Source organism: Aethalodelphis obliquidens, unplaced genomic scaffold, assembly GCF_003676395.1.
Source record: "Aethalodelphis obliquidens isolate GAN/ISIS:26980383/991018 unplaced genomic scaffold, ASM367639v1 scaffold95, whole genome shotgun sequence".
NCBI lineage: Eukaryota > Metazoa > Chordata > Mammalia > Artiodactyla > Delphinidae > Aethalodelphis > Aethalodelphis obliquidens.
This window is the reverse complement of record NW_020838039.1, coordinates 1,029,287-1,050,489: the sequence shown is the minus strand read 5'-3', so window position 1 is coordinate 1,050,489 and position 21,203 is coordinate 1,029,287. Positions and strand designations below refer to the sequence as shown.

Below are 21,203 nucleotides of genomic sequence, written 5' to 3'. Positions count from 1 at the left end.
AGTTAAGCATTGTAATAGAAGAAAATGCTCTTGCTTTGTTTTAAATAACTCCTCATCTTTGTTTTTCATTCTTGTAATGGTGTTGTGTACATACATGTGTCCATTACATACATGTATATGTTACATACAAATACAATTTTATGCTCAGTTTCCCTCCTTTACATTTATATTTGCATATATTGGCTAAGTTTGCCTTCTTGCCATTTATAACAGCCTTTGGCACTTTCTTATTTTGACAAAAGTAAATTGCTTTTACTGTTTCACATTTCTTCAAATGATTTTCACATTTGCCTCATCCAGTGTTTATAGTGAACAAAGAGATGTTTATATAATGCCTTTTGATTCAGAAATATAAGAAAATAGAGTGGATACTTAGGCAACTGTAAAAATACATAAAATGATTTTAATATTTCTGGCAAAAAAGCAATTTGTGCCTGCCACACTGGAAGCCTTTAAAAATATAGTTGATGTACAATATTATGTTTCAGGAACACTATATAATGGTTTGACATTTGCGTGCTTTATGAAATGATCACCACGATAAGTCCTTTAACCATCTGTCACCATACAAAGTTACTATAATATTATTGTCCTTATGCTGTTGTATATTACATCCCCATGGCTTATTTACGTTATAACTGGAGGTTTGTATCACTTAACTATTCACCTAATTCTCCCACCCGACCCCACCCCCACCATACTCCCCTCTGTGAACCGTTTGTTCTCTGTATCTGTTGAGTCTGTTTTCATTTTATTTTACTTATTTATGTTTTTATTTCACATATGAAATCATTTGATATTTGTATTCTCTGTCTCACTTATTTCACTTAGCATGATGCCCTCTAGGTCCATCCATGTTGTTGCAAATGGCAAGATATTCTTTTTTAAGCCTATTAATATTCCATTGTATATATATATACCACATCTTCTTTATCCATTTATCTGTCAATGGACACAGGTTGCTTGCATTTGTTGGCTATTGTAAATAATGCTGTGGTGAACATAGGGGTGCACATATCTTTCCAATTACTGTTTTTGTTTTCTTCAGAAGTGGAATTTCTGGATCATATGGTAGTTCTATTTTTAATTTTTTGAGGAACCTCCATACTGTTTTCCATAGTGGTTGTACCAGTTTAAAATCCCACAAACAGTACACAAGGGCTTCCTTTTCTTTACATCCTCACCAATATTTGTTATTTATTATCTTCTTGAAAATAGCCATTCTGACAGGTATGAGGTAGTATCTCATTCTGGTTTTGATTTGCATTTCCCTGGTAATTAGTGATGCTGACTATCTTTTCACATGTCTGTTGGCCATCTGTATGTCTTCTTTGGAAAAATGTGTATACAAGTACTCCTCCCATTTTTCAATTTTTTTTTTGTTGTTGAGTTGTATGAGTTCTTTGTATATTTTGGATAGAAACTCCTTATTGGGTAGTTCATTTGCAAATACCTCCTTCCATTTGGTAGGCTGCCTTTGTTGATAGTTTCCTTTGCTGTGCAAAAACTTTTTTTTTTTTTTTTTGTGGTACACGGGCCTCTCACTGTTGTGGCCTCTCCCGTTGTGGAGCACAGGCTCCGGACGCACAGACACAGCGACCATGGTTCACGGGCCCAGCCGCTTCGCGGCATGTGGGATCTTCCCGGACCGGGGCACGAACCCGTGTCCCCTGCATCGGCAGGTGGACTCTCAACCGCTGCGCTTCCAGGGAAGCCCCCAAACCTTTTTAGTTTATGTAGTACCATTTGTTCATTTTTGCTTTTTTGCCCTTGCCTGAGGAGAAAGATTCAAAAAATATTGCTAAGACCATGCTGCCTATGTTTTCTTCTAGGACTTTTATGGTTTCAGGTCTTACATTTAAGTTTTTAATCCATTTTGAGTTTATTTTTGTGCATGGTGCTAGAAAGTAGTCCAGTTTGATTCTTTTGCATGTAGCTGTCCACTTTTCCCAGCATTGTTTATCAAAGAGACTATCTGTTCCCCATTGCCTCCTTTGTTGGAGATTAATTGACCATATAAGTTTGGATTTATTTCTCTACTCTCTATTCTGTTACATTGATCTATGTATCTTTTTTGTGTGTGCCAGTACCAGACTGTTTTGATTACTGTAGCTTTGTAGTATAATTTGAAATCAGGGAGCATGATACCTCTAGCTTTGTTCTCCTATCCCAAGATTGCTTTGGCTATTTGGGGTCTTTTGTGTTTACATACAAATTTTAGAATTATTTGTTCTAGTTCTGTGAAAAATGTCATGGGTATTTTGATAGGGATTGCACTGAATCTGTAGATTACCTTAGGGTTTATGGTCATTTTAACAATATTAATTCTTCCAACCCATGAGCACAGTATATCTTTCCATTTGTTTGTGTCGTCTTCAATTTCTTTCATCAGTGTCTTATAGCTTTCAAAGTACAAGTTTTTTGCCTCTTTGGTTATATTTATTCCTAGGTATTTTATTCTCTTTGATGAAATTGTTAATAAGATTGTTTAATTTCTCTTTCTGATAGTTTGTTATTAGTGTATAGAAACACAACAGATTTCTGTATTACATTTTTATCCTGGATCTTTACTGAATTCATTTATTAATTCTGATAGTTTTGGTAGCGTCATTAGGATTTTCTATATATGGTATCATGTCCTCTGTAGACAGTGACAGTTTTACTTCTTCCTTTCCAATTTGGATTCCTTTTATTTATGTTTCTTCTCTGATTGCTGTGGCCAGGACTTCCAAAACTATGTTGAATAAAAGTGGTGAGAGTGGACATCCTTGTTTTGTTCCTGATCTTAGAGGAAATGCTCTCAGCTTTTCATCATTGAATATGATGTTAACTGTGGGCTTGTCATATATGGCCTTTATTATATTGAGGTAGGTCCCCTCTATGCCTGCTTTCTAGAGAGTTTTTATTATAAATGGATGTTGAATTTTATCAGTGGCTTTTTCTGCATCTATTGATATGATCATATCATTTTTATTCTTCAGTTTGTTAATGTGGTGTATTGCATTGATTGATTTGTGGATATTGAACCATCCTTGCATCCCTAGGATAAATTCCACTTGATATGGTATATGATTCTTTTGATGTATTGTTGAATTCAGTTTGCTAATATTTTGAGAATGTTTGCATCTGTGCTCATCAATGATATTGGCCTGTAATTCTACTTTTTTGTGGTGTTTTTGCCTGTTTTTTGCTAGGGTGATGCTGGCCTTGTAGAATGTGTTCCAGAGTGTTCCTTCATCTTCAATTTTTTGGAATAGTTTGAGAAGAATAGGTGTTAACTCTTTAAATATTTGGTAGAATTCACCTACTGGTCCTGGACTTTCGTTTGTTGGTAGTTTTCTAAATTACTGATTCAATTTCATTACTGGTAACCGGTCTGTTCATATTTTCTGTTTCTTCCTGATTCAGCCTTGGGAGATCGTATGTTCCTAGGAATGTATCTATTGTAAATTGTTCATTTTGTTGACGTATAATTGTTCGAAGTAATCTCTAATGATCCTGTGTATTTCTGTGGTTTAATTTGTAATTTCTCTTTCATTTCTGGATTATTTATTGGGCCTTCTCTTTTTCTTATGAGTCTGGCTAAAGGTTTATTAATTTTGTGTATCTTTTCAAAGAACCAGCTCTTTCATAGATCTTTTCTGTTTTTTTAGTCTTTATTTCATTTATTTCTGCACTGATGTTTATTATTTCTTTCCTTCTACTAACTTTAGGTTTTGTTTATTCTTTTTCTGGTTCCTTCAGGTATAAGTTTAGATTGTTTTGAGATTTTTCTTGTTTCCTGAGGTATGCTTGTATGGCTGTAAACTTTCCTCTTAGAACAGCTTTTGCTGTGTTCCATAGATTTTGGATTGTTGTGTTGTTGTGTTTGGATTGTGTTTCTTTTTCATTTGTCTCCAGATTTTTTTTTTATTTCCTTTTAATTTCTTCAGTGACCCATTGGTTGTTCAGTAGCATATTGTTTAGACTTCATGTGTTTGTGTTTTTTCATTTTTTTTCTTGTAGTTGATTTCTCTGCTCATACCATTGATATGATTTCAGTTATCTTAAATTTATTCAGATTTAGTTTGTGGTATGTGATCTGTCCTGAAGAGTGTTCCATATGCACTTGAAAAGTATGTGTATTCTGCTGCTTTACATTGAAATGTTCTATATATATCAATATTTATGAAATCTGTCTAGTCTAATGTGTCATTTAATGCCATGTTTCCATATTGATTTTTTTTTCTGGATGATTTGTCCATAGATGTAAATGGGGTGTTAAAGTCCCCTACTATTACTGTATTACTGTCAGTTTCTCCCTTTATGTTTACCAGTATTTGCTTAATGTATTTAGGTGCTCCTATGTTGGGTGCATATACATTTACAGTTGTTGTATCTGCTTCTTGGATTGATTCCTTGATCATTAAATGGTAATGTCCTTCTTTGTCTCTCAGTAACATCTTTGTTTTAAAGTCTGTCTTGTCTATAGAGACACAGATGTAGAGAACAACATATGGACACCAAGGGGGGAAAGCGGGGGTGGGGGTGGTGGTGGGATGAATTGGGAGATTGGGATTGACATATATACACTAATATGTATAAAATAGATAACTAATAAGAACCAGCTGTATAAAAAAGTAAACTGAAATAAAATTAAAAAAAAATAAAGTCTGTCTTGTCTGATGTACATTTGCTACTCCAGCTTTCTTTTCATTTGCATTTATGTGGAATATTTTTTCCATCCCTTCATTTTTAGTCTGTGTGTGTCTTTAGATCGGAAGTGAGTCTCCTATAGGTAGCATATAGATGGGTCTTGTTTTTTAATCCATTCAGCCACTCTGTCTTTTGATCAGAGCAGTTTGTTCATTTACATTTAAAGTAATTATTGACAAGTATGTACTTATTGCCATTTTGTTAATTGTTTTTTGGTCATTTTTTTGGTTCTCTTTTGTTCATTTTTTCTTTTGCTCTACTCTCTTGTGACTTGATGACTCTCTTTAGTGTTATGTTTGGACTCCTTTCTTTTTCTCCTTTTTCTTTGTGTGTGTGTATACATCTATTAAAGGTTTTTGGTTTATTACCATAAGGTTCATATATAACAACTATGTGTATCTATATACGTGATTACTTTAAGTTGAGGATCTCTTCAGTTCTAATGCATTGTAACAACCCTGTATTTTTACTTCCACCTCCCCATATTTAATGTTTTTGATGTCATGTTTTACATCTTTTCGTTTTGTGTATTCCTTAATTATTTATTGTGGATATAGATGATTTTACTACTTTTGACTTTTAACCTTCCTTCTATCTTTATAAGTTGTTGATCTACGACTTTTACTATATGTTTGCCTTTACCAGTGAGAATTTTCCTTTCCTAATTTTCATGTTTCTAGTTGTGGTCTTTTCTTTTTCACTTAGAGAGATTCCTTGAACGTTACTTGTAAAGCTGGTTTAGTGGTGCTGAACTTTTTAAGCTTTTGCTCGTCTGCAAAGCTCTTTCTCTGTCCTTCAAATCTGAATGAGAGTCTTGCAGATAGAGCATTTGTGGTGTACATTTTATCCTTTCATCACTTGAAATATATCATGGCCGTCCTCCTGGCCTGTTAAGTTTCTGTTGAAAAGTCAGTTGACAGTCTGTGGGCATTCTCTTGCTGCTTTTAAGATTTTCTCTTTATCCTTAATTTTTGCCATTTTAATTATAATGTGTTGTGGTGTGGACCTCTTTCAATTCTTCTTGTTTGGGACTCTACTTCCTCTACCTGGAAGTTTTCACCTGCTATTTCTTCAAGTTAAGTTCTCTGCCCTTTTCTCTCTTCTTCTGGTACCCCTATAATGTGAATGTTAGTACGCTTGATGTTGTCCCAGAGGTCTCTTAAACTACCCTCATTTTTTCAAATTCTTTTTTTTTCTGTTCATCTTGGGTGATTTCCACTAGTCTGTCTTCCAGATTGCTATTCCACTTCTCTGTATCATCTAATATACTGTTCATTACTTCTAGGGTTTTTTTTTTTTTTCTGGTTATTTTATCTTTGGGTCTGTTTGGGGTGTCTTTGTATTTTCTAACTACTTATCAGTTAAAATTCTCACTGTGTTCATCCAATTCTTCTGCCAAGTTTGTGGAGCATCTTAATGTTCATTACCTAGAATTCTTTATCAAGTAGATTGCTTTTCTCCATTTCATTTAGTTCTTTTTCTGAGGTTTTCTCTTGTTCCTTTGTTTAGAACATATTTTGCTCTCTCATCATTTTGCCCAATTTTCTGTATTTATTTCTATGTATCAGGTAGGTTGGTTAAGTTTCTGGATCTTGGAGAGGTGGCCTTATGCAGTTGACATCCTGTGGGGCCCAGCAGCTCACTCCCCTCCTGTTCAGAGCTGTATGCTCTAGGGGTACCCCCTGTGTGGGCTGTGTGACCCCTTCTGTTGTGGTGGGAAGAGTACTGTGGGTGGTCTGGTAGGCAGGGCTGGCCCCTGGCCTGGTTGGCTGCCAGGCTGTGCCTTGCACAGTGGCTGTGGTCAGGCAGGGTGGGGTAGGCTTCCCATGTGGCTGTCTGCATGGTCTGGTTGGGGCACACAGCTGCTGCCAGCCCACTGGTGGGCAGGTAAGCCCCTGGCACTAATAGTCTATAGGGTGGACCCCAAAATGGCACTTGCTAGCACCAGTGTCCTTGTGGTAGAACGAGCTCCCCACAATGGCTGCCACCAGCATCAGTGACCCCAGGGTGAGCTCTTGCCTCTCTGGGAGGCTCTCTGAGATCAGAAGATAGGTCTGACCCAGGCTCCTTTCAAACTACTGCCTCTGTTCTGGGTCTCAGAGTATATGAGGTTTTGCACACACCCTTAACAGATGAGTCTCTGTTTCCTACAGCCCTCTTGCTCTCATGTAGCCAAGCCCTTCTGGCCTTCAAAGCCGGATGTTCTGGGAGCTTGTCTTCTCGGTGTAAGATTCCTGGACTGGGGAGCCCAATGTGGGGCTCAGAACCCTTGCTCTTTGGGGAGAATCTCTGTAATTGTGATTATCATCTTGTTTGTGGGTTGCTGACCTGGGTGAGTGGGTCTTGACTAGGTCATGTCATTGCCCCTTCTATCCTTCTCATTGTGGTTCCTTTTCTATGTCTTTAGTTGTGGGAAATCTTGGCTAGTCTTCAGGTCATTCTCATTTATAGTTGCTCTGTGAGTTGTTGTAATTTGGTGTGCCTGTAGGAGCTGGTGAGCTCCAGGTCTTCCTACTCTGCCACCTGGCCACACCCTCCCTTAACCTCATTCTTAAAAAAACAAAATTTAAGCATACAGTACTGTACAAGGATATGAAGTTATTATCTGTTCCAACAATGAGCTTATAATCTTAGATTATTGGTAGGACAAATAAATACTTGTAAATACATATACAGTTATAGAAAAAAAAGCACAAATACAAATCTATTCATACTTTAGAAACTTAAATATATCCTGGGCCTAACATTTTGCTAGATAATTCAAGGAATACAAAACAATATTAGCGTGCCCCAGTCCGGGAGGGTCCCACGTGCCATGGAGCAGCTGGGCCTGTGGGCCATGGCCGCTGGGCCTGCGCCTCCGGAGCCTGTGCTCCGCAGCGGGAGAGGCCACAGCAGTGAGAGGCCCGTGTACTGCCAAAAAAAAAAAAAAAAAAAAAATTAGCATACTTCCTGCCCCAGTAGTTTATTATATCACTGGGGAAATGAGATGTGCACACTTTAAATACATAATAGTTTATGGAAGATCTGTGTGTGCAAAGGAGTAATACAGATGGTGAGGACTGTGATGGGCAGCATTGAGAGAAGGGGATCTGACATTTCTTGAAACATAACGAATGTAAAGGTTTACACAGATGAAGAAAAGTGCAAAAAGCAATGTGGAGAGAACGGGCTTAGTGTTTGGGAGTAGAGAGCAGTCTGGAGGCACCTCACTCTTCAGCCTATTACATACTGGCTGTTCTGAACTGAATTAAATAATCAAGGATTTAGGAAAGATAGTAGAGGGGCCATGAGCCAAGTTGGGCAAGTGATTTGGGGAGGGTGCCTTCAGCTGAGGCTGATTCGAAAAGTTGAAATGGGATTAGTCAAATTTTTATGTCGTGGATTCACTTCAGTCTTTTGGTTTACATCTTATTTATTACTCCTGGAGTCTCTTCTAAACAGAATCTCTAGTTTGCAAAAGGAGTATTTGATCTGCATTGACCTAATTTAGGAATTCACTAGTAAAGTGCTGCCCCTGTAAGTGACCTTCCTTCAGGTGACACTGTTATTGCCACTTCCTTGTCAGAGTTACTGGATCTTTGGGATCATTAATCACTTCATCAATCTGGGCTTCAGTTTCCTCTTCTGGAAAATGGGGATGATAATATTTACTTCCTAGGATTCTTATAAAGATTAAGTGAGATCATGTATGTTAGCCCTTTATTTGGCACATAGGAAATGTTCAATTAATGTTGGCAGTAATTATCATGATTATCATTATTATTTTTTACCCTCAATTCCTAAATGTCTTTATATTGTAAGAATATAAGATTGAAAACGTCTTACACACAGACTCTTTTTGATAAATGTTTTATTTTCCAGTTACAAAATGTAGTGATTAACTTAAAATTACAAGATCAGGGTTAGTTTCCTTTCCCTTCAAAAGATGATACTTAGAGTCTGCAGACTCCCTGAGCCTTCGACATCCAGAGACGTGAATGCTGGAGATGGGAGATCTCATTATGTCTCTATTTTTCTTCTCTGTTTACTTAAGAATCTGAACTATATTTCAGCTTCCCTCTTTTCTTTCTTTTCTCTCTTTTTCTTTTTTTTTTGCCTAATGGTTCTCACCTCTTCATGTTTCAGCGAACATGCAATTTCTGAATAAGTGAGTTTTGCTTAATGATGGGAATGAGGCCCTGAAGATGTCTTGATTCTATACGTATTCCTAAGTATGTATCTCAGTTAACTGGTGGGTGGGTCCTTGCAGTTCAGCCTGTTTCTGCCTGAGAATACTTGGTCAAATCTTAGATTGCCAGGTGCTAAAGTAGATACAAAATAGGGATTCTGTGTTAATTTCTGACACATATAAAATGTGAATTGAGTACCTCAATTGTGATTTTTTTTTTTACAACTTTATTGAGGCATATTTTATGTTGTAGTGTTCAGTGAGTTTTAGTAAATTTACTGAGTAGTACTTCCATCACCATAAATCAACTTTAGAACATTTTTGTTCCCACATAATAATTTTGAGGTTCATCCATGTCATAGTATGTATCATCAGTCTGTTCCTTTTTATTGCTAAGTAGATTCCATTGTATGAAAATGGCACATTTTGACAATTCATTTACCAGCTGATGGACATTTATGTTGTTTCCAATTTTTGGCTATTAAGAATAATGCTGGGGACTTCCTTGGTGGCGCAGTGGTTAAGAATCCACCTGCCAATGAAGGGACATGTGTTTGATCCCTGGTCCGGGAAGATCCCACATGCCGCGGAGCAGCTAAGCCTGTGAGCCACAACTACTGAGCCTGTGCTCTAGTGCCTGCAAGCCACAACTACTGAGCCTGCGCACCACAGCTACTGAAGCCTGCGTGCCTGGAGCCCGTGCTCCGCTACAAGAGAAGCCACTGTAGTGAGAAGCCCGTGCACTGCAACGAAGAGTAGCCCCTGCTTGCCACAACTAGAGAAAGCTCACGTGCAGCAATGAAGACCCAATGCAGCCAAAATTGAAATAAAAATTAAAATAAAGAATAATGCTGCTATGAATTCATGTGCAGTTCTTTGTGTGGACAGATGTCTCATTGTGGTAGATACCTATGTGTGGAATTCCTGGGTCATATGGTAAATTTATATTTAACTTTTAAAAAATTGCTATGCTATTTCCCCAATTGGCTGCATCATTTTATATTCCTATGTTATGTATGACTGTTCCCCTTTCTCTACATCCTTGCCAATGCTTGTTGCTATCTTTTTTTTTTCCAATTGTGGTCATTCTAATGGGTGTTTTAATTTGCACTTCCCTAATGACTAATGATGTTGAACATCTTTTCATTTGCTTATTAGTAAGCTAGACTTTTATGATTCTTCAGCAATGGATGCTATTTACCTTTCTGGCAATCTTTGTTCATTTTCTTCTTTTGAATCCACTAAATAGTCAGCAGTTTGGCAGAGATTAGATTAGATTTTTTACCTAAAGAAGACATGAAAATCTGGTCTAGGTGGTTTAGTGTACATATATTCATTTAAGATTTGCTAGACTGTGAGCCCATTGTTTATCTGTTTTCCTGGTCTGAAGTCCTATTATGTTTATATTATCTGTCATAAAAAATATGGCGAGGCCCACATGTAGACCTTGGCATGCTTCCACCCCATCACACACCGCGATGTTTGTGTACTCTGGCTCAATGATCAGCAGTAAGCAGAAGTATCTGCAGTGGCACAGGGCTGCCTTGTACTCCTGTTATTCCCTGTGACTCGCCTATTAGGAAATGGGGACTCTACAGATATTCTTTTTGGCCCTTTTTTTTCATCTCCCCTAAACTGTAGGTGAATTTTTCATTCAAACTATATCACCTAAAAAAGAATTCTGTTACTCATTGTAGTTCCAAGTATTTGGGTAGAAGAAGGGAGGTGAAAAGTAATTCTGTGATGTAGTCACAGGTTTTTCTTTTGTGAAATACAGGCCAATTTAGATCAAGGCCAGGTTGTTTAACTGTTACTTGAGAAAGAATAAATCAAATTGCATTCTTGTGTTTTTATTTATTTATTTTATCATCCTTGTTTGGTTTGGTTTGTTTTGGTTTTTTTTGGCCATGCCACGCGGCATGCGGGATCTTAGTTACCCTACCAGGGATCGAACCCATGCCCCCTGCGAAGGAAGCATGGTCCCTTAACCATGGACCTCCCGGGAAGTCCTGAGTTCTTGTGTTTTTAAATTACTTGTTTGTGTACAAATGTGGCATTTAAAATGCCATTTTTCTTAACAAATATATTTGAGACTTCTGTGGTGCCACAGGCTATAAAATATCTGAAATCTAGTGAGAAATACTGTATTTTTATTTTCACTCTTCTTTTTTGGGGGTGCTTTTTGATCATTTCTTTTGTCACATTGAACATGATTTAGTAAGGTAGAATAGGAAAAGATAGATTATCATTTGAATGATTAAGATGTGAGATATTTTAAAAGTTGTGTGCATGTTGTATTTGTCTAAGATTTGTGCTTTCCTTCATGAAGGAGTACTCACTGAGCATCTTCTGTGTGCTAGGTGTTATCCTAGGCTTTGGGGAGAGGAGGAATGGTTAGAGAGGAAACATAAAGAAAAGGTAATTTCTTATATCGCTGACTGCTGTGAAGAACATTAAATAGGGCATTGCACATAAAGTGCATATAACTTTAGTCTGCATATAACAGAAAACTCCCCTTAAGCTGGTTTAAGTAGCAAGGAAATATATTCTCTCATAACTGGAAAATAGGCTGGGCACCAGGTATGATCGGATCATCAGGGATCCTCTTCCTTCTGTCTCGCCACCCGGCTGTCCTCACTAAAAATTTTATCCTATGGTTGCTTCCCCCATGAATGCAAGATGCCTACGAGAGTGGACCCAACATCTCGAGGAAGGAGAGGGGTTGTCTCTTTCCTATTTTTCTTTTAGGAACTGGGAGACCTGTTCCAGAAGTTACTCAAACTAGAGCCAAACTGGCGGGGTAATGTAGTTACCATGTTTGCCTTAGATTAGTTGTAGAATTGGGGAATTATGTACCATGCCACCATAGCCAGTGCCTGGCAGGGGCATTCGGGTCATCTTGCCAGAATGAAGATACCATTGTGTCAGTAGCTTCTTTGTAACCTGAGACTAATAATGAGCAAAAGGGCAACAATGATTGGAATAGGTGACAAGTATAACTTGAAGAGTAATGGAATAAAATTTATTTATTAAATGTGGCTGTAAACTTGTCATTCAATTCTTAGGGTTTCAACATAGTATAAAGTGTTCTGTATTATATTTCTATTATTTTTTCAATTTATGTGCTGAGCAGTAACTGAAATTAGAGTCACATGAGTTTTTAATTGATCCTAGGGTTTGCTCTCTTAAACCTATTCACTTTTTAGAACTTCAGAATGGGTAAATACAGTCACCAGTTTGTTCTGGGCTTCAGGAGTCCTGATTAAGTTGTTTCTATCCATACATGTGTCCGTAAGCTTTTACGATTTGGAGGACTTCATTTCTTTTCTCAAAACAGTAGAGATGGTGCAGTGTTCATTAGTGAAAGTGCTTAGCTCGGCCTGTATAGTGGATGTTCAATAAATGTTTGTTGACTGAAATCCTTCAGAGCTAGAATACCCATATTCAAGACTAACTTAAGTGTTAGTAATTGTGTTAAGTAAAGGTGCTACATTTAAAATTGGCACTTGTTTTACTTTTCGCTTTTCTAGTCATTCATTCAAACAGCCATTATTTATTGGGTATCTACCATATGTCAGGCACTGTGGGATACAGAGGTAAGAAAGACATCATCCCTGCTCTCAGGAAGCTCAAGAATCCAGGTGGGGAGAACCAGATATTATGACAGAGGGGATTTGCAGGAGGTAACCTAGGGTGAGAACCTAACCCAGCCTTGGGTCATCAGCAGGCAAGGCTGCTTGGAGAGGTTCCAGCTGAATCTTGAAGAATATGTCGGGGTTAGCCTGGGGAATGAGGGCATGAGGAGACAGAGATGAGGAAGCTCGACAGAGGCATCGAGGTAGGAAATTGCTGGGTGTGTATGGGAAACTACACAAAGTTCCTTTCTTATATAAATTAAGACTAGAAGTGGGAGAGAGAGTGTGGAGGCTGGATAGTGAGGCAGGGGTGGGACATGGACAGGCCTGCATGCCTGGACTGGGAGTAGCTGAAGGCTTTTGAGTGCCATGGTCAGATGTGTGGAGTCCATCCTGGAGGTGAGGAAGAAGGAAGAGGTGGCACAGTGGCAGTAGGGATGGAGAGGAGGTGAGGGTGGCGATATCTGTGTGGATATCATAGTATAGCTTCAGTTCTATAATACATGATCAAACACAGGAGAAGAACACTAAGACAGGAAGTTAAAAAAATGTTATGAGATTAAACTCTTTACAGTATCACTGGGTATCTTTTAAAAATTCATTATCAGGAATTCCTTGGCGGTCCAGTGGTTATGACTTGGCGTTTTCACTGCTGTGGGCCTGGGTTCAGTCCCTAGTAGGAGAACCAAGATCCCACAAGCCACATGGCACGGCCAAAAAAAGAAAGAAAGAAAAACAAAACTCATTATCAAAAATAAATCTCTATAAACACAGCAAAGGACAGAAGTAAGATAATATTTAACAACTAGAATTAACTCTAAGTAGCTTTTACAGCTCTCTTTGGTACGTGTTTTGGTTTTTCATAGTTATTGGAATTTTTAAACTATTAACACAGTCTGCGGCAAGCTATTTGTTTTTGTAAATTAATATGAAAAATAAAGATTAAAGCATTTCCTTTTTTTTTTTTTTTTTTTTTTTTTGCGGTACGCGGGCCTCTCACTGTTGTGGCCTCTCCCATTGCGGAGCACAGGCTCGGACGCACAGGCCCAGTGGCCACGGCTCACAGGCCCAGCCGCTCCGCGGCATGTGGGATCTTCCCGGACCGGGGCACGAACCCGTGTCCCCTGCATTGGCAGGCGGACTCTCAACCACTGTGCCACCAGGGAAGCCCCAAGATTAAAGCATTTCTAAAGCAGTGTGTGTTAGAGATAGAATTTGTTGGAAGTAGATACAGTTTTCTTGGGAGAGAAAGAATTAATATTAAAAATGACACTTAAGAAATGTGAATCAGCACAGTGTATCTTATAGCAGTACCTTAAAAACTATAATATTAAAAACTCCTTGGCAGAGAACTGATAATTTTTCAGTCATACATGTAAATTAAAGTCAAACTTGTTTTTGTCTAAATCATGCCTAAGTCCTGAGGAGTGAATTCCTTGAGAACTAAGTACATGGCTTTATGCTTGTGTGGCCCCGGGCCCTGTGGGGCTTTGCACATCGCCGGGGCCCTAGAGATGAATTAGAGTGGCCTCTCGCTAAAGTCCAAGTGGGAATTACCAAAGTGTCCTCACTTTACCACAAAAGAGCTTTCAGATGACACAAATCCCATCTAGCTACAAGATCCAGAGAGACTAGGACAGAGGAAAGTGCCTTATATGTACATGAAGAATTATGTTTCCATATTCCTCGACCTTGCTTTTTTTACCCTTTTCTTTAAGGGGGAAAAAAACATGCTTTCCCCTTTTTCATGAAAGGAAAAAAAAAAAAGAACCCCAAAATGTGCTGAGGCAGCAGATACATAGCCCAATCCCTTGTCTTCCTGCTATATAGACATATAACAGGAGCATATCATCAATTTTCTCTCTTCCCTTGTAATACCAGTGGATGTTTTCCCCCCTGGGAAGTAGCATAATAGTTTTTCAGATATTTTAGCTCTTAGGAGAACAGCTTTTTTTGAGCTTTTGTCAGAGACAATCTCCAGGGAAGCAGGTAGTTACTAATACTTCACTATTATTATTTCTCTCTTCCCAGTGTTTATGTTTGCAAAGGAATTTTGTATAATTATGGATTCCTATAGCCTTTTCTGATAATTTATGGTCACTGACAGTATACTGTACCTGAAAAAGAAATGAACTTTCAAGAAATCTTGAGGCCATTGTGTTGTTTTTCTAACAGGTGAGGGATGGTGGCATTGTTTTTCATACTTCCTTTATCTTTGAAACCTGATGAATGTAGAACTAAACCTTTTTGCTAAGGTGTCCCCTAACACTCAACATTATTTTTAGACTGTCTTGTTTTTAATTGAGTTTTCTTTCCTCATTCAATTGCTTATGTTTCCCTATTCTTGGGCCATTTTATGTGCGCACATATGTGCCCAAACCTGCTTCTAACTCTCCATGAGTCCCCTGGGTTTAGGGGCCATCCCTTCTCTTTTCTGCTTCCCCGTTTCTTTATACAAGAGAGGATCTTATTTATGATCCCTGAATGCTTAACTAGTTCAGTGGATAGTAAGAGGGAGGTCTTGTACCACTTATTTAGCAGGCAGTGATGTAGAAGGGCATCTGGCTTTAGTAATAAATACTGGTGTGGAAATGACTTCAAGATGAAGTTGCTGCAGATGACAAATAGGAACGGAACTTGGGCTAGAAGACCCATTGCCATCTGCCTTGGCCATTGACTCACCTCTTTAACACCCCTCTTTTGTCTTTCATTTCCTGGGCGTCTTCTGTAATTTGTGTTCTGATTGTTCCCTATCTGAGAGGTGTGTCTTCCCAGAGGGCAGGGGCAGGCACTGGCGTGCTTGTGAGTGAGTACCAGGAACTTGGAAGTTAGCCTCACGGGGTAACGCTGTGTTCTAGTCTTGAATAGAAAGTCAAAAAGAAAAGAAACTGCTCTAAAGCATTGTCAACTAAAAAAATGCACAACCTAGAAGCTGCGAATTATGCTTTATTCAGCGGACTTTCGGAGGACTTCACCCCAGGAGGCAGCCTCTCAGATCTCTCTGAGGGACTGCTCCAAAGAGGTCAGGGAGGAGCCAGAATATGTAGGAGTTTTTGCAAAAGAACCAGGTAGTCGGAACATCAAAAGATTATTGTCAATTAAAGAAAACCAGACAAGTTAATAAATTTAGCACTTTTCTACGTATGGGAAGATAACAGGCATCTAGGCTCATTGAAATCATTCCTTTGATACACACCTTAACTATCTAGGGCCAGTATCCTATTTTTTTTCCCCATTCTGAATCCCCTCATGTGCACAGTCTGGGGTGGCCTGCAATGGCTGATGGCTGCAACATCCTTTGTTTACTGCTATGGCAGGTGACATTCTTTGTCCACACATTGGACCAAAAAAAGGCATGGACTGCATTGGGTCCTGAACCTATAATTCTACAGGTATTAAGAGTTCATGCAGTTGGACACTGCATGAACTCTTAATGTGGCATATTCATCGCCATGATGTGATTTCCAGGTACAAGTGGGTAACAGAAGTACCTTGTATGGTTTCCTCAGGTAAGCTTTTAGGGGAGGTAGGGGAATGTTGTAGGCCTGCTGAAGTGGCTGACCATGTTGCCTCCTGAATACAGTGAGTGCCCATCTGACTGGGTTTTGGTCTTCCTGCTGGGTGTCTGCTGCAGCGTCAGCCTTGCTCCTTGTGTTTCAGGTGAGATGAGTGAGAGCCGAGCAAAGAGAGTTCGAATCAAGGAGGTGGACGGCTGGACCCTGAGGATGCTGATTGACTATGTTTATACGGCGGAGATTCAGGTGACAGAAGAGAATGTACAGGTAAGGGTGACGCCTCATATCACTTGGTCCTTTACACATGTCAGTGTTCTAATGCAACAGGGCATACCTATACATAGACACTTTGTACCAAAGTAATAGGATTTGTTGTTAAAACTGTATTTCTAAGAGACATTATAATGATTTTTTATAGCTTTTTAATAATGTTCCTGATTTCAGTATCTTTTATATTCTCAAAGTTCTAAGATACAAATCCTTTAGTTCTCTGAATGATGCTTGTTATTTTATGAAGACACGGTCATGTTCATTTATAACTACAGTGCTACCCATATTTTCCTTTATTCCCTAGAAGGTTAAGTCTGTAAAGGGTGTTTTTGGCAGCCAACAGCCTTTACTTCTTTGACTGTTTCAGCATCCTCTATTAGTGATTCTAGATTTTAGCTAAAAGTTGGCATCGCACCTCTCTTACTTTCTATAAAGAACAAATGTTTTATATATATGATGTAAATGTTTAACTAATAGAGGTAGATGTGGAGTAGAAAGTGAAAGTCCCTCTTTAAAACTGTACTTCTCTTCGCACTCACCAATCCCACACTCTGTGATTTACTCTCTTTCCCCATAGGGTAGCCTCTGTTATCTGTTTGATGTTAATCTTTAAGAACATTTTCTATGCAGTTACACACACACACACACACACACACACACACACACACACACACACACACAATTTTCTTGACATAAGTATACTTTTACTATACCTGTTGTTCTGTAACTTTGCTTTTTTCACTGAACAAAGTGTCTTGGAGTTCTTTACATGTCAATACATATGAGTCCAGCTCATTCTTTTGTGTGGTGTCCTATATGTTAATCAGCATATATGATTTTTCACCTTTACAAAAATGTTGCAGTGAATGAACATTTTTATATTTGCATCCAAAAATTTCATGGGATAGATTCCTCAACATGTAATAGCTGGATCAAAAGGTACATTCATGTTTTAATTTCTGATAGGTATGCCAAATTGCCATCTAAAAGTTTGTATTTATTTATACTCCTTCCAATAGGTAGACTGTATTTTGAGGACAGCAAAAAGAACTAGGACTAACTTCTTAAGAAATAATCTCTAAATTCTACTTGTACAAATAGGAAATCTTTTGTCCCTTGTAGCTAGTTGAAATATGCTGCAAAATATTTGAATTTGGAGACTGAAATCTTTTCACTTTAACTTGTTAGAGCATGCTGTTATTAAATCTTAAATACTGGCAGTGGTAAGGCCTCCTGGTGATCCTTAGATGGCCTCAGTTAACCTCTGCTTGGAAGTCCCATTCATGAGGTAAAGCATTTGAAAAGCCTTGGTTGATCCTGAAGTCATGTACAAAGGTGTGAATCAGATGCTATGTGAACCTTTTTTTAACATGGAGGAAAATGTTTGGTACGTGTCATCTCATTCTGGTCTTTTCTGTACAGGTGTGCTATTTGCTGGATTCTGGGGCATTGGTTTCAACAAGACCCTTATCTTGGGTTTCGTTTGCTCCTTGTTTTTATTCATTTGAATGCCTGAGTCTCACTGTACCCTATATCTGACCTTCAGTAAATGAATTACTGATTGGTTCCTTTGATTCACATAATGTGTCACATGGGGGAAAATTGCAAAAGGTGGTTTAGGCCTACAAGACTGGAGTGTGTGATTTCAGCTCTGAATGCTGTTTGTAGTAGCTCTTGTGGTAGAGACATTGGCCTGTGAGGAACTGGGAGAATGCTTCTCATGTTTCTTTTAATAACTGTCGTATTCCAGTCCTGAAGTGTTAGTCATCACACCTCTCAGAAAACCTCTTGCCCTGCCAATTTGCCTTTGTGTATATTGCTAGCTCTAACAGGAATACATTGAAAGAGTTGTACTTGGCAGACTCATTAAATGCTTAACATTCACATTGTTTTTGTTCTTTTTTGGAAGAGGGATGTTTCTTCACTGTAGGGGTATCTTGGTATATAAAGCCTTATTTTATACTCCATTGAAAAATACTTGTTTTGCAAAAGTCAGTTTGGAAATAAAATTGACTAAAATAAGCTACCTTTTCCATAACAAGTATTTTTAAAAATTCTTTCTATTATTCTTATTTTTAAAATTTATTTATTTTATTAATTTATTTTTGGCTGCATTGGGTCTTCATTGCTGCACGTGGGCTTTCTCTAGTTGCGGCAAGCAGGGGCTACTCTTCGTTGTGGTGTGCGGGCTTCTCATTGCAGTGGCTTGTCTTGTTGTGGAGCATGGGCTTTTAGGCACACGAGCTTCAGTAGTTGTGGCACATGGGCTCAGTAGTTGTGGCCAGTGGGTTCTAGAGCACAGGCTCAGTAGTTGTGGCGCATGGGCTTAGTTGCTTTGCGGCATGGGGGATCTTCCCGGACCAGGGCTTGAACCCGTGTCCTCTGCATTGGTAGGTGGATTCTTAACCACTGTGCAACCAGGGAAGCCCTATAACAAGTATTTTTTATTGAAACACAGAGTAAGGGCTTATCAAGACACACTATCAAGACACCTATCAAGACACAGTAAACTGCTCTTTCCTCTATTTTGTATATTTTTGTCTGTCTGTACTTTGTTAAATCTTTCTTCTAAGTGCTGTTCACCTTAAGGAAAGGAGCAGTTCTGGGGAGGTATCTGTTATTCTTATTAATGTGAAGCTAAAGTTTTAAATGGCCCCAACTAGAAGCTCTGCTCTGAGTATATCTGCTCTGAGAGTGTTGACAGTGGGGACGGAACTTTCTGTAATTCAAAGGTTTATTGTTGTCGGTATATTTTCTCATTAGACCTAGAATCAAATCTCTTGTCAGGTAACCTCCCTTTTGTACATTTCTGTTTTAGTAATAAAGTAGTCTTAGGATAGCAGGTATCTTAGTCTTCTACTTTGGGACTGCATGTTTTTATGTAGAAGCAAAGTACCATAGAATGCTGAGGTCCAGCTGTCTTAGAGTCAGTTGGTGACAGAACAGGACCATAACCCTGGTTTCCCTGATTCCTAGTTAAGGGTCCCTTCTGCGATACTATGCAGTCTCCTTATTACACAGATTTAAAATATATATAATAACTGTTTGAAGTGAATGTTGTTAACTTTGAGTCAAAATGAAGGAATGAAGTAGTTTGAAAGATTAACTCTAAAGAAGGGACAATTGTCATTTATTATATAAGTAATAGGGTTTTAATTCTGGCTGTTTAGGGTTTCCTGATTATTTTTTCTTTTGTTATTGCTGTTGTTTTTTTGTTTTGGTTTTCAAACTTTGATTTTGAGTTTGGATGGTTGCTTTTAATTATGGTAATGTTGGGGAATAATTTGAGCCAAATGAATTTGTTTTTTTTTTTAAAAAGAAATAAAAGGAGAATACATATTTTACCATGACCACACTTTTAATTGAATTTTTTTGCTGTTGTTGCTGTTGAATAATTTAGATTACTTGTGTTTAAAGTATCCAATCAAATTTTATAAACTTTATATATATGGGACCAGAGAAAATAAAGCCAAAGCCTACTATAAAAGGAGATAAACTTTTTTGGGGTCATGGACTCCTTTGAGAAGCTAATGAAAAACTGAACTCTTTCCCAAGTAAAGGGCACTAAAGTATATATGCATGAAGTTTGACATACATGTTCAGAGAATGCATGTACTTTGTCTCCTCCCACCTTCCCCATTAAGAATACTTGACTTTGTGTATGTTTGTGTGTGTGTGTATTTGAAGAGTTTTCACATGGGTTTATCTTCAGCTGTGTGCTAGGCATTTTACATATGTCTTAGTTGATATTCACCAGCATATTAGATAGGTATTACTCTATTTTGCAAATGAGGAAGCTCAGAAAGGTTAAGTGATTAGTTCAGCATCACACAGCAACTATTAAGTTGTCATTAACTACTAGTGTTATTGAAAAAGAGAGTTTGTATATTCAAAAATAAAAGTACATTTATAACTGAAAAACATTTTTTCAGTATCACCAAAATTATTGAAGGTTTATTATTCTTCATTTGATGTGTTGATGAAGATTTTGGAGAATCCTAAAGGATCTTGAGTTTTTTAAAACATTTACTTTATTGCTAAATTTGTGGTTTTGTTACATATGTTTTTACTTCTCAGCTTTTGGGCATTTGTTTTGGCTTGCTAAAAGTAGATAAGAGTTTTTCACCTGATGTAAGTGTGAAAAACTAAGGTAAGGCTATTAATAGTACCAATGTAAGTAAATGATCGTATTCCCAAATTAATATTATAAGTGTTCATCTATAGGTTCTGTCTACATTAGAACTTTTATCATCTCAGAATTGAAGAAGCATCTGATAATTTTGAATGGATGTGTTTTAAACAGTTCATGAACCGTTTAAACTTTTATGTTGCATAAACTGGAATTATTTGAGATAGAAAGTCTCATCTCTTTAAAAAAAGAGCAGAATTTATTTATTTTTTAATATCTTTGTTGGAGTATAATTGCTTTACAATGTAGAGTTAGTTTCTGCTGTACAACAAAGTGAATCAGCTGTACATGTACATATATCCCCATATCCCCTCCCTCTTGAGCCTCCCTCCTATCTTTTCTGTCCCACCCCTCTAGGTGGTCACAAAGCATTGAGCTGATCTCCCTGTGCTATGCAGCAGCTTCCCACTAGCTATCTGTTTTACAATTGGTAGTGTATATATGTCAGTGCTACTCTCTCACTTCATCCCAGCTTCCCCTACCTGCCCTGTGTCCTCAAGTCCGTTCTCTACGTCTGCCTCTTTATTCCTACCCTGCCACTAGGTTCATCAGTACCGTCTTTTAGATTCCATATATGTGCATTAGCATATGGCATTTGTTTTTCTCTTTCTGACTTACTTCACTCTGTATGACAGATTCTGGCTCCATCTACCTCATTACAGATAACTCACTTTCGTTCGAAAAAGGAACAGAATTTAAACAAGAGTTTTTCAAGAGATAGTTAAAAT

General features: G+C 38.0%; 1 protein-coding gene across 10 annotated transcripts in view; it reads left to right on the top strand.

Annotated features, from left to right (window-relative positions):
- Positions 1-21,203, top strand: part of KLHL2 (kelch like family member 2) — a 126,704-nt gene that overhangs the window by 26,557 nt on the left and 78,944 nt on the right. For 9 of the 10 annotated variants that reach the window (XM_027095905.1, XM_027095906.1, XM_027095902.1 and 6 more), the window contains one exon: positions 16,162-16,283. The exons of the other annotated variant lie outside the window; for it this stretch is intronic. In XM_027095905.1, the coding sequence (XP_026951706.1) occupies positions 16,162-16,283 (122 nt within the window). The remainder of the gene's footprint in view (positions 1-16,161; positions 16,284-21,203) is intronic. 10 annotated transcript variants of the gene reach the window in all.